This window comes from Pelophylax lessonae (genome assembly GCF_965119305.1).
Source record: "Pelophylax lessonae genome assembly, chromosome: 10".
Lineage (NCBI taxonomy): Eukaryota > Metazoa > Chordata > Amphibia > Anura > Ranidae > Pelophylax > Pelophylax lessonae.
In genome coordinates this window covers 76,503,958-76,519,220 of record NC_138777.1, presented here as the reverse complement: position 1 = coordinate 76,519,220, position 15,263 = coordinate 76,503,958, and the positions used below count along the sequence as shown (strand labels likewise).

Sequence of the window (15,263 nt, the reverse complement as noted above, 5' to 3'; positions counted from 1 at the left end):
TTTGTCATTTTCTTTCCACAGATAAAGCAGGACACATAGCGGCTGTCCTGTTCGCACTCAGCGTCCTTGCCGTTCTTGTTGTTGGTACCATTCTATATATCAAATGTCGCCTGAATGTACGTCTCTGGTACAGAGATAAATACGCAGATTTGGAAATTAATGGTGAGAACTCCATTTCTTCTAAAACACTACTATTTTCTAACTTCTATAGAATAACATGAGGCCATTTGGATCCAGCTATGAGCTGGATGGTTACCTGAACATTTTATTAATTTGTCTACCTCTGATTTAGATGTTATTTATTATTTATAAAGTATCTGATTTTTGTTTTTTAAGTTAGATAATAAATCAATGCAACATAAGTATTTTCCTTAATTTCTAAAAGCTGGATATATTACCAGATTAAGGGTTAATGCACTTTGGGCTTTTATAGGTATTTTACCTGCCTAGTGTAATTTCCTGAATCTTTCCCGTGCCCAGAGAACTACATGTGCTGCATACAGACTGCCATAAAGCTGAATAGCTGTACACTGTAATGCTCTTGCAAACAACGGCACATCAGGGTTCACCCACACAAATGTGCATCCAACATGGAGAGTATAAAGAATAGAGTTTCCCATTGTTCAAAGTGATCCTGATATTTTCACAAAAAAGGAGCTTTTTTTTAATCATTATTATAAAAGCCACTCAGGTGTACTTTTAAACACAGCTCTACAAGGTGTAATAAGAATTCAGCACTCGCATGGGTGCTCTTTCAAAGATTTATTGGAATTGAGGTCATGATAACGGCATATCACAGGAAGCCAGAACTCCCACAGAGTACAGAGAGGTTGCCTTATAAAACCGCTCTGATTAAAGACAGCTGTTAATCATTTCTCAGCAATCTTACTCAGACACCATAGATAAAAAGTGTAAAGCATATCTACAGTCAGGTCCATAAATATTGGGACATCGACACAATTCTAATCTTTTTGGCTCTATACACCACCACAATGGATTTGAAATGAAACACACATGATGAGCTTTAACTGCAGACTTTCAGCTTTAATCTGAGGGTATTTACATGCAAATCAGGTGAAAGGTGTAGGAATTACAACAGTTTGTATATGTGCCTCCCACTTTTTAAGAGACCAAAAGTAATGGGACAATTGGCTGCTCAGCTGTTCCATGGTCAGGTGTGTGTTATTCCCTCATTATCCCATTTACGAGGAGCAGATAAAAGGTCCAGAGTTCATTTCAAGTATGCTATTTGCATTTTGAATCTGTTGCTGTCAACTCTCAATATGAGATCCAAAGAGCTGTCACTATCAGTGAAGCAAGCCATCATTTGGCTGAAAAAACAAAACAAACCCATCAGAGAGATAGCAAAAACATTAGGTGTGCCCAAAACAACTATTTGGAACATCCCTAAAAAGAAAGAACGCACCAGTGAGCTCAGCAACACCAAAAGACCCGGAAGACCATGGAAAACAACTGTGGTTTAATGACCGAAGAATTCTTTCCCTGGTCAAGAAAACACCCTTCACAACAGTTGGCCAGATCAAGAACACTTTCCAGGAGGTAGGTGTATGTGTGTCAAACAATCAAGAGAAGACTTCACCAGAGTGAATACAGAGGGTTCACCACAATATGTAAACCATTGGTGAGCCTCAAAACAGGAAGGCCAGATTAGAGTTTGCCAAACAACATCTTAAAAAGCCTTCACAGTTCTGGAACAACATCCTATGGACAGATGAGAACACGATCAACTTGTACCAGAGAGATGGGAAAGGGAAGAGTATGGAGAAGGAAAGGAACTGCTCATGATCCAAAGCATACCACCTCATTAGTGAAGCATGGTGGTGGTAGTGTCATGGCGTGGGCATGTATAGCTGCCAATGGAACTGGTTCTCTTGTATTTATTGATGATGTGACTGCTGACAAAAGTAGCAGGATGAATTCTGAAGTGTTTCGGGGAATATTATCTGCTCATATTCAGCCAAATGCTTCAGCACTCATTGGACGGCGCTTCACAGTGCAGATGGACAATGACCCGAGACATACTGCGAAAGCAACTAAAGAGTTTTTTAAGGGAAAGAAGTGGAATGTTATGCAATGGCCAAGTCAATCACCTGACCTGAATCCAATTGAGCATGCATTTCACTTGCTGAAGACAAAACTTAGGGGAAAATGCCCCAAGAACAAGCAGGAACTGAAGACAGTTGCAGTAGAGGCCTGGCAGAGCATCACCAGGGATAAAACTCAGCGTCTGGTGATGTGTATGTGTTCCAGACTTCAGGCTGTAATTGACTGCAAAGGATTTGCAACCAAGTATTAAAAAGTGAAAGTTTGATTTATGATTGTTAATCTGTCCCATTACTTTTGGTCCCTTAAAAAGTGGGAGGCACATATACAAACTGTTGTAATTCCTACACCGTTCACCTGATTTGGATGTAAATACCCTTAAAAGTAAAGCTGCAAGTCTGCAGTTAAAGCAAATCTTGTTTGTTTAATTTCAAATCCATTGTGATGGTGTATAGAGCCAAAAATATTAGAATTGTGTAGATGTCCCAATATTTATGGACCTGACTGTAAATCCAAGAATAAAAACATAATATATTGCAAATTACAAGTCCTTAGATGTTGTGACTGCTTCTTTTTTTCAGGCTATTCTTTTCTTTCTCTTTAATTAGTGATCCTGCCTGTAACATATTTCTTATCCTGGGTTGACAACACTTAGTGTACTGTGTCTGTGAAGGAGGAGGGGTTGTCACCATAAGCCTGGGTTCACACTGGGGCAACTTGTCTGCGACTCAGCTGCCTGACAATCGTGCTCCATTCAGTGCAATGGAAACGTTCTAATCGGAGCAACTCAAGTCGCCCCGACTTAGAAAAAGGTTCCTGCACTACTTAGGTGCGGCTTGCATTGACTTCTATTAAAGAAGTCCTTTGCAAGCCCGCTGAAGTCACGATGCATGGGCGGCTTCAGAATTGGGCGACTTTGAAGCCGTCCCCAGTGTTAACCGAGCCTAAGGCAAGAAGTGTGTTAGGACTAATGAATTGCTCCCCTGATCCTCATCTTCCTAACAAAGGGTCCTTTCACACGGGCTTTCCGCCCGGCAGACTCCGCTTTGCTCAGTGGGGATCAATACCCACTGAGCAGGCGGATGACAGGTCCGTCTCCGCTTACTTTGCAGAGACAGACCTGTCAGATCCCCGCTTTCCTCTATGGGAGATCGGATGAAAACAACCACCTGTCTGTTTTCATCCGATCCTATCTGATCCTCCGGACGGATGGAAAATAGGGCTTCCATCCGTCTGGATTTCACGGACAGGATCGGATAACAGCGAGTGTCAGCAGGGATGTCACCGCTGACATCCGCTGCTCCATAGGGGTGCATGGAGCATCCGATCAGGTCCGCCTAAAAAACTGACAGCAGACCCAATCGGCAAGCCCGTGTGAAAGGGGCCTAAAGCCCTTGTACACACGAGTAGAAATTCGGCCGGGAAATTTCGTCCGACGACCGATCTGCCGATTTTCGGCTTGTTAGTATGATGCTTCCGACAACCGATTTCGACTTTTTGGCCGAAAAAATCCTGGTGTGCAGGCTATATAATTTTTGTCGATTATCAAAACACGTCCGATTTTCGTCTCATTAGTACAGATTTCTATGGGGAAAAATCTTATGAGCAAGACTAGGCATGCTCAGAGATGAAAGAACACATAGAAAGCAATCCAACACATGACATCACTTCTGAAGTAGAATTCTGTTGTGCGGGAAAATTCGTGTGCAGTCTAGAGAACATTCCAACCAACAGACACCACTCTGGACAAAAGACGGACGACCGGTCGGCGGAAATTCGTTGCGTGTGTACGAGGCTTTAGTTGTAGGTGTTCTGCTGTACAAGAGAAGAACTGGGAGGGCTAATTAGACTGCTTGAGATAACGTTGTAGGGTGCACAAGGCAGCACTAGATTTCCGGCAGGATTAACCGGTATTTTTTAACTTAGGCTTCTTTCACACGGTCCGCCTCTGTAGGCAGATCTGTGCTGCTCAGCGGGGGATCGATACACAGATCACAGGTGACAGCTCCCTCTCCGCTCTGTGTGCGGAGAGGGAGGTGTCAGAGCCCCATGCATCTCTATGGGGGAATCGGATGAGAGTGGACCGCCTGTCTGCTCTCATCCAATCCCATCCCATCCCACCCCCTGGATGGATGGCAAATAGGATTTCCATCCATCCGGATTTCACGGTCAGGATCAGATGCGGATGGCAGCGGGTGTCAGCGGACATGTCTCCGCTGACATCCGCTGCCCCATAGGGATGCATGGGGGATCCGATCAGATCCACCTAAAAAAACTGACAGGCGGATCTGATCGGATCGTTCGTGTGAAAGGGCCCTTAATAAACATATATAACAAAACACTAAATGGAATATAATTAGGGCTACCATTGCACAGACGGCTAGTGCTAAAATGAATGATAACGGCAGGAATGTGCTGATTCCCGCAGCTGTTTTTGCCACCTGTGAGCAGCTAGCTACAGCCTGCTACATGTGGCTGCCAATGCATCCAGCAATTACCAGCGGTGATCGCTGCTGATGCACTTTGTGACATTGTAATGTACAGAGCTCGGTGGACACAGCTAGCTGCTCATAGATGGTAGAAACAGCTGCAGTAATTAGCAGATTCCTGCTCGGCTGGGCGCTAGTCACATGTGCAAATGTAGCTTATAAAACAAAAGCAGACAAATGAGAGACATTCATCCTTAGTGCTTTTTCAGACAAGCGGTTTGCTTACTGCTTTCCGAAAAACGTTCCACAGTGGATCACTTTTCAGAATGCTTTAAAGCTCTGGCAGGCAAACACTCACGAAGCTATTGCTGCCTCCTGATGTCTGCTTTTATTTATTTTTTTGTACTCTGGTTTGTGTTTGCGGTGCAACCCCATTGATGTCAATGGGCAAAGTTGACAGGGAGTGCCATCTGTCACATTCAAGTTAAAAATGCTGCATCCACAAAGCATCACGGCCTTGGTAGGTGTACATCCCTGTCAGGCTGTAATGTTAGAATTATGATGGGGCAGCCAGGGGTGGTAAAACTACAGCTCAGCTGCCTGTTTTTACTGCCAATGTGAAAGAGCCATTAGTGTTTACATACACTTCAAAGTCCAACTCCATTCCAAAATGTTTTTTCTTTTTATAGTTTTGGGTAGAAAAGAGAAGGGTTATATCCTATGTCAGGTCCTAATTGAGGTTTGTGTGTCACTTTGTATCCTGTCCTGGTAACAGGTTGCCTCATGTCATGGGAAGAGGTATAATCTTTTCAATGGGGATACTGTCAGAAATAAAAAAAAAAAAAAAAAACAACAACTTTGGCCTGAGTTGGCATTTAATGTCACAAAAGTTGGCATTTAACATAACAAAAAATGTGCAAGTTTTAAATACCAGCCAAAAAAAAAAAAAGTACTATATAAGTTCTATACTGTACATTTCATGGCACAGAAAAATAGTAAAGATAATACACTACAAAATAACATTCGAAATAAATTGCGTATATTCAGTATAACTGATTTACAGTCACTGCTTTGGTGAAATAAGTTTGTAACACAAATCATATAATTTATAAAAAATGTATATCCAACTTATAGTTAAAGCCATTTTGAATGCTTACACTGGGGAAAAATATCCAGAATATTTATTTTATTATAACAGAATTATATCACACTGGATTAATATTGCAGAGCAATTTCTGAAAATGCTAGCTGTCTGGTGACTTGAACACTATTCCAGAACAAGTATGCCGCTCAGGAGTTGGGGAAACATCAGAAACCCTTATCTACATACTTGTTTAGGGTCACGGATTCAAAGCAAGAGGATCCGTGTGACAGCCAGACAGCTAGCATTTTTTGGAAAGACAGGTCAGCAATAGAAGTCTCTGTGTTTTTCTTCCAATATATTTCCTAAATGTCCTATAGCTTTGACTTGACAAGCACTGTATGAACAGAATGACTCAGAATTTTATATATGGTGGATGCACAAGAACTCACATCTGTGTTTGCCTGCAGATGGACGTCTGTTCGATGCTTATGTCTCCTTCTGTCCATCAAACATTGACACAAAGTTCACAAACTTTATCCTAAAACCCCATTTGGAGAACAGATATGGGTACAAACTGCACTTGGATGAGAGAAGTCTCCTGCCTAATACAGGTAAATTCATTTGGCATCCAAGCATCTTACTCAGGGCCGCTGATAGGGGGGGGGGGGGGGGGGGACCACCAGCCCTCTTGTAGGGGGCCTGAGCACACAGGGGGGCCCACACAGGGAGGGGGATTAGTGATGGACAACAAATACAGAAATCTTCCTACAGCACCTGAATCTGATCTCTGTTCCTCTAATCCCCCTTCCTTTGTGGCCCCCCTCCCAGCACTGGCTCTAATGTTATCTCTGCTCAGTAGTTTATTTGTAACTTTGTTTCTCTCCCTCTGTCTCTCTAATCCAGGAGCTCCAACTGCCCAGCCTGTATATTTTTTTTCATCTCATCTTAATTTTTATTTATTAACATAGTTTTTTTTTTTTTAGATTTAGCAGGAATTATGTGAGTTATGTTATATTTGTGTCTACTAATAGTGATTTTGTTGTAATTTTAGCTAAATATATCTTTAATATTTTCTTGGGGGGGCCCTGCCAGGTAGTCTGTACGGGGCCCCGCGATTTCTAACAGCAACCCTGATCTTATTACCCTATAGTAGTCCTCTATATTGTACTAAGCCCTTAACAGCAAAGTCAACGGCTTTATGGTCTATATCAGGGGTCTTCAAACTATGGCCCTCCAGTTGTTCAGGAACTACAATTCCCACCATGCCTAGTCATGCCTGCGAATGTCAGGGTTTTACAATGCCTCATGGGATATGTAGTTCCGCAACCGCTAGAGGGCCATAGTTTGAGGATCCCTGGTCTATATGAATGTTGCCACTTCTGTTGGCTTCAATTATGTTGCCCCTTGAAACATGTACAATGTGTTTCTTGAAAACATATCATGGTTTACATAAGGATTTCAATTTTGTGAACACTTACATAGTTACATTGGGGGAGATTTACTAAAACAGGTGCATACAGAATCTGGTGTAGCTGTGCATAGTAACCAATCAGCTGCTAACTTCAGCTTGTTCAGTTAAGCTTTGACAATAAAACCTAGAAGCTGATTGGTTACTATGCACAGCTGCACCAGAATCGGCATGCACCAGTTTTGGTAAATTCTCCCCAATGTTACATAGTGAAAAAAGACACAAGTCCATCCAGTTCAGCCACACACACACACACACACACACATAGAAAACTTCCATATACATACCCACAGCTGATCCAGAGGAAGACAAAAAAGCCCTATAAAGCATGATCCAATTTGCTCCAGCAGAGGAAAAAATTCCTTCCTGATCCCCCAACAGGCAAACTGATCTTTCCTGGATCAACTTTACCTATAAAGTATTGGTATCCATTTATGTTATATACATTTAGGAAATAATTCAGGCCTTTATTTAAACAATCTACTGAGCTGGCCAGAACCAGCTCTCGAGGGAGTGTATTCCACATATTCACAGCTCTTACTGTGAATAAGCTTTTCCGTATTTGGAGATTAAATTTACTTTCCTCAAGACCAAAATAGTGCCCTCTTGTCTTCTGTGATTACCTTAAAGTGAATAACTCAACACCAAGTTCCCTATATGGACCAATTATGTATTTGTACATGTTGATCATAAACCCCCCCCCCCAATCTCCTCTTCTCAAGGGAGAATACGTTTGGTTCAGTTTATCGTTCCTCACAGCTGAGCTTCTCCATGCCTCTTATCAGTGTGGTTGCTCTTCCCTGCATTTTCTCCAGTTCCCCGATATCCTTCTTGTGAACTGGCACCCAAAACTGAACTGCATATTCCAGATGAGGTCTTACTAATGATTTGTACAGGGACAAAATGATATCTCTCTCTCTGCTGTCCAAACCTCCCCTAATACAAGAAAACTGCAGCTTGTCATTGCATGCTTCTATTAAACTTATAATCTACCAAAACCCCCAGATCCTTCTCCACTATGGATTCCCCCAGTTTTACACCCACTAGTATCTATAATGCATGCATATACTTAGCTCCCCAATGCATAAGTTTACATTTCTCAAAATTAAACCCAATTTGCCATACAGTGTCACTTATTATTTTTCTTGTTTTTTTTTTTAAAATATATAATGTATACTGCTTCACAAAAGATAGTATTCACCATATATTTTTTTTGCGTGTTAGCTCATCTCATGATCCTTTTAAAATATGTATATGTATTTCCTGTAATCTGTACAACGCTGATTAATAATACACGACCCCATGGTGACTGTATAGTGGCGACACAGACACGTACTTTTCTCAACGGTGCTCTCCACTGTAATTTTGCCAAGAACACCATAAAGGCCTGAAATTTTTTTTAATCAGAAATATCATGGCAAAGCACATATTTGAGGGAAAACTGTCAATGGAGTATGTTGGTGTAAGTACCATACAGTCACTTTCCATTGGGGAATCAATTTATCAGCGGACTATAACTGTGTAGGTATGGGGCAAAAACTATGCAGCCACTGTAGATTAGTAGAAAAAAACATGCACAAATGGAAGGAATGCCAGACCAAAGGATAAGAATTCAAATTAATTTACTAGCTTGTACTAAAATACAGCCAATGCGTTTCAGGGGTCTTATACTGTGAGGGAAAAGAGTATTTGACCCCCTGCTGATTTTGTATGTTTCCCACTGACAAAGAAATGATCAGTCTATAATTTTAATGGTAGGTTTATTTAACAGTGAGAGACAGAATAACAACCAAATCATCCAGAAAAAAGCATTTAAAAAAAGTTATAATATGATTTGTATTTTAATGAGGGAAATTAGTAATTGATCCCCTATCAATCAGCAAGATTTCTGGTTTCCAGATGTCTTCTATACAAGTAACAAGCTGGGATTAGGAGCACTCTCTTAAAGGGAGTGCTCCCAATCTTAGCTTGTTACCTGTATAATAGACACCTGTCCACAGAAGCAATCAATCAATCAATCAGATTCCAATCTCTCCACCATGGCCAAGACCAAAGGGCTATCCAAGGATGTCAGGGACATGATTGTAGACTTACACAAGGCTGGAATGGGCAACAAGACCATTGCTAAGAAACATGGTGAGAGGGTGACAAGTTTGACAACAGTTGGTGCAATTATTTGCAAATGGAAGAAACACAAAAAAAGTGTCAATCTCCCTCGGTCTGGGGCTCCATGCAAGATCTCACCTCGTGCAGTTTCAGTGATCATGAGAACGATCAGCCCAGAACTACATGGGAGAATCTTGTCAATGATCTCAAGGCAGCTTGGAACATAGCAACCAAGAAAACAATTGGTAACACACTACGCCGCGAAGGACTGAAATCCTGCAGTGCCCGAAAGGTCCCCCTGCTCAAGAAAACCCATGTACAGGCCTGTCTGAAGTTTGCTAATGAACATCTGAATGATTCAGAGGAGAACTGGGTGAAAGTTTTGTGGGCAGATGAGACCAAAATTGAGCTCTTTGGCATTAACTCAACTTGCCGTGTTTGGAGGAGGAGGAATGTTGCCAATAACCCCAAGTACACCATCCCCTCCATCAAACATGGATTGGGAAACATTATGCTTTTCGTGGGGGTTTTTCTGCTGAGGGGACAGGACAACTTCACTGCATCAAAAGGACGATGTACAGGGCCATGTACTGTCAAATCTTGGATGAAAACCTCCTTCCCTCAGCCAAGGCATTGAAAATGGGTCTTGGATGGATATTCCAGAATGACAATGACCCAAAACACACAGCCAAGGCAACAAAGGAGTGGCTCAAGAAGAAGCCCATTTGGGTCCTGGAGTGGTCTAACCAGTCTCCAGACCTTAATCCCATAGAAAATATGTGGAGGGAGCTGAAGGTTCGAATTCCAAAACGCCAGCGTCAAAACTTAATGACTTAGAGAGGATCTGCAAAGAGGTGTGGGACAAAAAACTAAATTTGTGCAAACCTGGTGGCCAACTACAAGAAACGTCTGACCTCTGTGGCTGCCAACAAGGGTTTTGCCACCAAGTACTAAGTCATGTTTTGCAAAGGGGTCAAATACTTATTCCACATACAAAATCAGCAGGGGATCAAATATTTTTATAAGAATTTAAGTGGACTCAAAATAGAGCTTTCTTAAGTGCTCCTGCAGATACTGCTGACCAGTAACTCTCCATCCAGCAATTAGCTTCCCTACCCAGATTCACACAGGAAAGTTCTATTTTGAGCCGATTCAAGGATCTTACTTTAACCGAAGCCCCGATGAAGGGAGAGTTTTTTCTGACCCCAAAATGTGGTGTTTTTTTTAGTACAAACTAATAATTGGAGCTCTGAGGAAGGGAGCGTACCTCCCAAAACTCATCAATGGCCCTAATATAGGGACATGTCTTTTCCACATCGTGGTGGACTCATTTTATGCAATTTTTGCTCTTCATGTTTGTGAGTATGCTTTTGGCATTTTAATAAATATTTTAAAGGTGTCCAAGGGTAATGCACTAGGTGCTTGCGCCTCCTTTCTTTTATATTTTTAATTATTGAATTTGGACTATTTTATCCTTGGGTCTGGCACTATTTCCACATGTTTTTTCTAGAAACCTGCTGGGGTTCCCACTGGAGGTTAGCCTTACCCGTTATGAGCAGTCTACCCTGAGCTAGTAAGTCCCAGCACCTCTTTGTTGCTTTCTTCTTTATTGGACTGTAGACTGGCAGACTTGTGGGGACCTAGCAGGGAAACATGTACACATCAAAAACAGGCAAGCCGCTCAGGTGAGGCTATGAATCAGGTGTGAGTCGGATCCATAGTCCAGATAACACTTCAAGCACAAAATTGGTGACCGCACTCCGATGTTAATAGAAGCATTGAAATTTTATTCATCGCCACAAAATTCATACAGGACTGACACAACATGGTTATGGGTAAGCGATCATAGTGTTGTGAAACGCGTCAACCTATGTACCTGTCTTATGATGTGTCAGTTCTGTATGAATTATGTGGTGATGAATAAAACTTCATTGCTTCTATCCACGTTGGAGTGCGGTCACCAATTTTGTTCTTGTAGCAGGGAAACAACCCGCCCGGACACCCTCGCAGAAAGTTACAGGATTGGGTGTAGCAGTAGGTCTCAGGTGTGCAACAACATCTGTCTCGAGGGGTGGATACAGCTTGGCCAGTCCCTACTTAAGTGGGGAGGCTTCCAGGAAGCATGATGTGTCCCTGCATTTTCCCTACTCATCTGGAACCTCTCCCTGCCACTAATTACTGTCCCTGACAGATAGGTGACATGTCCCTACACTACCCACACTGGAAATGTGCGCCAAACCCGGGTGCAGGGTCCTAAATAGACATACCATAGCTGTCAGAGTCACATGGGGCACCAAAATCCAATCGGATAGCTCCCCCAGCAACCCAGGAAACTATAGAGGAACAATTGTCCTCTTAACTCCCTCAGCCAGACTGATCTTTGTGAATTGCTGTTCCGACTATTCGGATTGATCTACTTGCTGACTTTGCCTGTATAATGCTGCTGTAGACAAGCGCTGTTCACTTTTTCAGTCAAGGACACTGTCTGCCACCATATTGCTAAGAACATAGTTGTGTCCTCAGCAATATGGCAGATGATAAACTGTCAACTGCACTTATTCACATCTTCTAGACTTGTGGCTATATCCTTAGTTTTAGTGGGATTATATAGTGGAGCAGCCTTTCTTACCCTCAAAAAATTTGTGGTCAGTGGGAAAAATGCTCCTTACATTGGTGACCAGTGGTAAGATTGCCAAAGATCAATGGTGTTACGAAACTGGCTCTGCCAAGTGGCATTGGACCTGAAACTAGGTGGACACCATCAAATGGGAAGTTAATCGGCCACAGCTCAAGGAATCCCTAGCAACCTCTGAAGGAACCCTAGAGTTCCACAGAACCTTGGTTGAGAATGGCTGTAGTTGAGCCTTGTACCACAATTTCATATCTATAATTGCAATGATAAAACTGTACTAGGTGACCTCTACATGAAGCCACCAGTCTCTTGAAGCAGAACTTTACCTTTCTTGATGAGTTTCCTCCTCTCCATCCTGCCCCCTCCACTGCACAGCTATCTTCTTTCTCTTTTTATTTGTTAATATTTTCATAAAAACTGATTTCTTCCCGACCCCCTCTTCTGTCATTCACCTAGGCAAATAGATGTCAGTACTCTCTGCTACCTCTTGGCCTCTTGGGAAATTTGACGGGTAAAGAGGCACCTGGGAGCACCCATTCACTAAAGTAGAAGGGGATGGGGCTAGTGGCATGTCATTGAGAAGAGTGCCTGTGCCTCCCGATGACATCCCGGAACAAGATAGTGGCACGGGACCTGAGTGCTAGCTACAGAGAGGGAATCGCAGCAGGGCAATGCTTGATCCACTGGGCAGGTGAATATCCTTCCTGTGTAGAACACCGCACCAGGTGGGCAGAGGAAAAACAACATCTTTTTTTAGAGGGGTTGGGTAAAGTTCCACTTTACAGGCTCAAAAGGTAGGCTTCAACATAAATATCTTAACCTAACAGGCAATGTGGATTATAAGGTTTATTAACACATTTCTATGTTTAGAACCTTCTGCTGAGTTGCTTATGAATGTCAGCCGCTGCCGTCGATTGATAGTGATTTTGTCACTGGCGTATCTAGAGCAAGAATGGTGTCAAAACAGCTTCAGGTAGGTTTGCCAAAAGTAATCAACCTTTTGTATGCAGTCTGCACTAATGATGCCATGATCGTGACCAATGTGTGTTCTTATCCTCAGGGATGGTTTGTTACGCCTGCTGGAACTCTCCCGCAGGCCGGTCTTTATTCTGTTTGAGAACCAGTACAAGGAACTGCCGACAGAAGTCACCCAACTGCTGAATTCCCAGAGAGGATTACTAAAAGTGCTGCTTTGGAAGGCTGACTCTGTGGTATGTGTGAGAAGAGATGGTAGCACTTGGGGGGAAAACTGATCTTTATCATGTCACTGCATGACAACAATTCCAAGATTGTACAGACAATGACCCAAAACTGACAAAATACCTAGCAAATGGTAATCGTGGCATACATATATTATTTAATCCTTGTCATTCATAAAGGGCCAGCATTTTTTTAAATTCAGCACTTTACAGAAAACACTAAAATATTAACATCTGTCTTTGTATACAAAGGAACTTAAAAGCAAATTCTCCCACCACTGCCATACATATGCACACAAAATAAATTATAACACAACAGTTTCAATCTTTAAGAAGCACTTGGAACCTATGTTCTCAGTTCAGTGGCTGTGCAGATCACCTTTGTTGGAGAGCCAATTGATTTTAAAACAACATCCATAGTTGGTTCCAGAAAGTGACAAAAAGATTTGTCATATCACAAAAAATAAAATCAAGAAAAAAGTATATTCCATAAAACAAACTGTAGTCCATGCATTGGGAAAAGCAAAACAAAGGATAAAAATTCCAAGTAGACTTATGCAAAAATGAAATGAATAGTTAAGAAGCAAGCCCCTCATCCATGTAATAACAATAGTAGTGCTTACATAACTGCTCACCCGGCAGAGATGGTGTAGAAAAACCCTCAGCCTGGAGGGCGGAAACACAAAATAAAGTCAATGTACTGTGTATGGAAGCCATTTAACCTTTTGAAGGACACACAACGGAAACTCCGATAAGTATGTGGGCGTTTGGTGCTGGTATCTTCTAGCAAAGTCACTGCGAACTTTCACAGCAGCAGGTCCTAATGCAGAACATGTTACATATTAAGAAAAAGGGGTTAGTTCGTGTTAGGGATTCATTCAGGAGTTTGGGTAATGTTAATGGTCTGGGGTTTAGTTTAGCTATTAGGTTTAATTTTTAGCTAAAGGCTTTATTGGGATAAGTGTTGTGGAGAGGCTTTCAAAAAAAAGCTGTACCCTTTATCACTGAAAAAAACATTCTTGAGTTCCAGTCTAGTTGATTTGATATGATGTTATCAGTCTTCTGCAGGCCTTAAGCCTCGTACACACGCAACGATTATCGGCCAACCGATCGGCCGTCTTTTGTCCAGTGTTGTTGTGTTGGTTGGAATGTGCTCTAGACTGCACACAAAAACTTCAGAAGTGATGTCATGTGCTGGTTTACTTTCCATGTGTTTTTTCTTCTCAGAGCATGCCCAGTCTTGCTCATCTGAATTTTGTCTGCCGAATGCTGTACTGACTGACGGAAAATCGGCCGTTGTGTTGACGGCCAACAAAAATTTTATAGCATGCACACCAGATTTTGTTCGGCTGGTTGTCGGTTGTCGGAAGCATCATACTAACAAGCCGAAAATCGGCCGGTCGGACGTTGGCCGAAAATTCACGGCCAACAATCGTTGCGTGTGTACGAGGCATTAGACTGCAACAATGTAAGTGGTGGGCCACAGCAGGAGACTGGCTTGTGGCAGACTTATGTGAACATAGCCAAGAACTGCACAGGCAGCAGGATTTACATCATTGGTCATCTATGAGTCAGCATCCCAAAAAAATAGATGGTGACCAGGATGGATCAGAAGGGTTGTTATTAGTCAGCACCAGCACATGACCACGCTGACCAATCAGAACTACTCAGTTCTGTCGTTGCCTCTCTAGAGAAGGAAGAGCTTGGTTTTTGCATGCAACTGTATCACCCATGGAGGTAACTGGGGAGTGTGTAAGGCAACTTTTCTCAACCATTTCTTTTTTCTAAGTAATCTTTATTTATGTTTAAGCAAACAAAGGAGTAAAACATTTGCAAGAAACAATCACAAAAAACAAAGCTAAGAATCTAACATATAAAATCAGGGCAGACAAGGGGCAAAAGGGCAATACCAGTCCTGAGTTGGCATATAATATCATGAAAAAAGAACATTCTCAGTGGAAGCGGGTTCAAACTCCCGACGGTACCCTTCAGACAGGGGGAGGAAGGGGGGGAAAATAGCAGCATGGTAAGGCGTGAAAGAGGCAGGGAAGCGATGGGGACAGGAAAGGAAGGTAGAGAGGGCGGGACGGGAGATCGGGGTACAAGGGGGTAAAAGGAAGATGGAAAGGTGTTGGTGAACTAGAGGTAGATTAAGGTATGGGGAATAACCAGGAACATGCATCAAGTTGAGGAATTAGGGAGTGCACCGTCCGTGACTGCAGGAGGTGGGTAATGCAGCCAGACTGCCCATTTTGCATATCTATCCTTGCAGTGGGCCATC

At 42.4% G+C, this 15,263-nt stretch overlaps 1 protein-coding gene across 1 annotated transcript in view; it reads left to right on the top strand.

Annotated features, from left to right (window-relative positions):
- The window catches only part of SIGIRR (single Ig and TIR domain containing), a 43,368-nt gene that overhangs the window by 25,465 nt on the left and 2,640 nt on the right, over positions 1 to 15,263 (top strand). The window contains exons 4-7 of the mRNA XM_082270722.1: positions 22 to 162; positions 6,045 to 6,188; positions 12,654 to 12,756; positions 12,844 to 12,994. Coding sequence (XP_082126848.1) covers positions 22 to 162; positions 6,045 to 6,188; positions 12,654 to 12,756; positions 12,844 to 12,994 — 539 coding nt within the window. The remainder of the gene's footprint in view (positions 1 to 21; positions 163 to 6,044; positions 6,189 to 12,653; positions 12,757 to 12,843; positions 12,995 to 15,263) is intronic.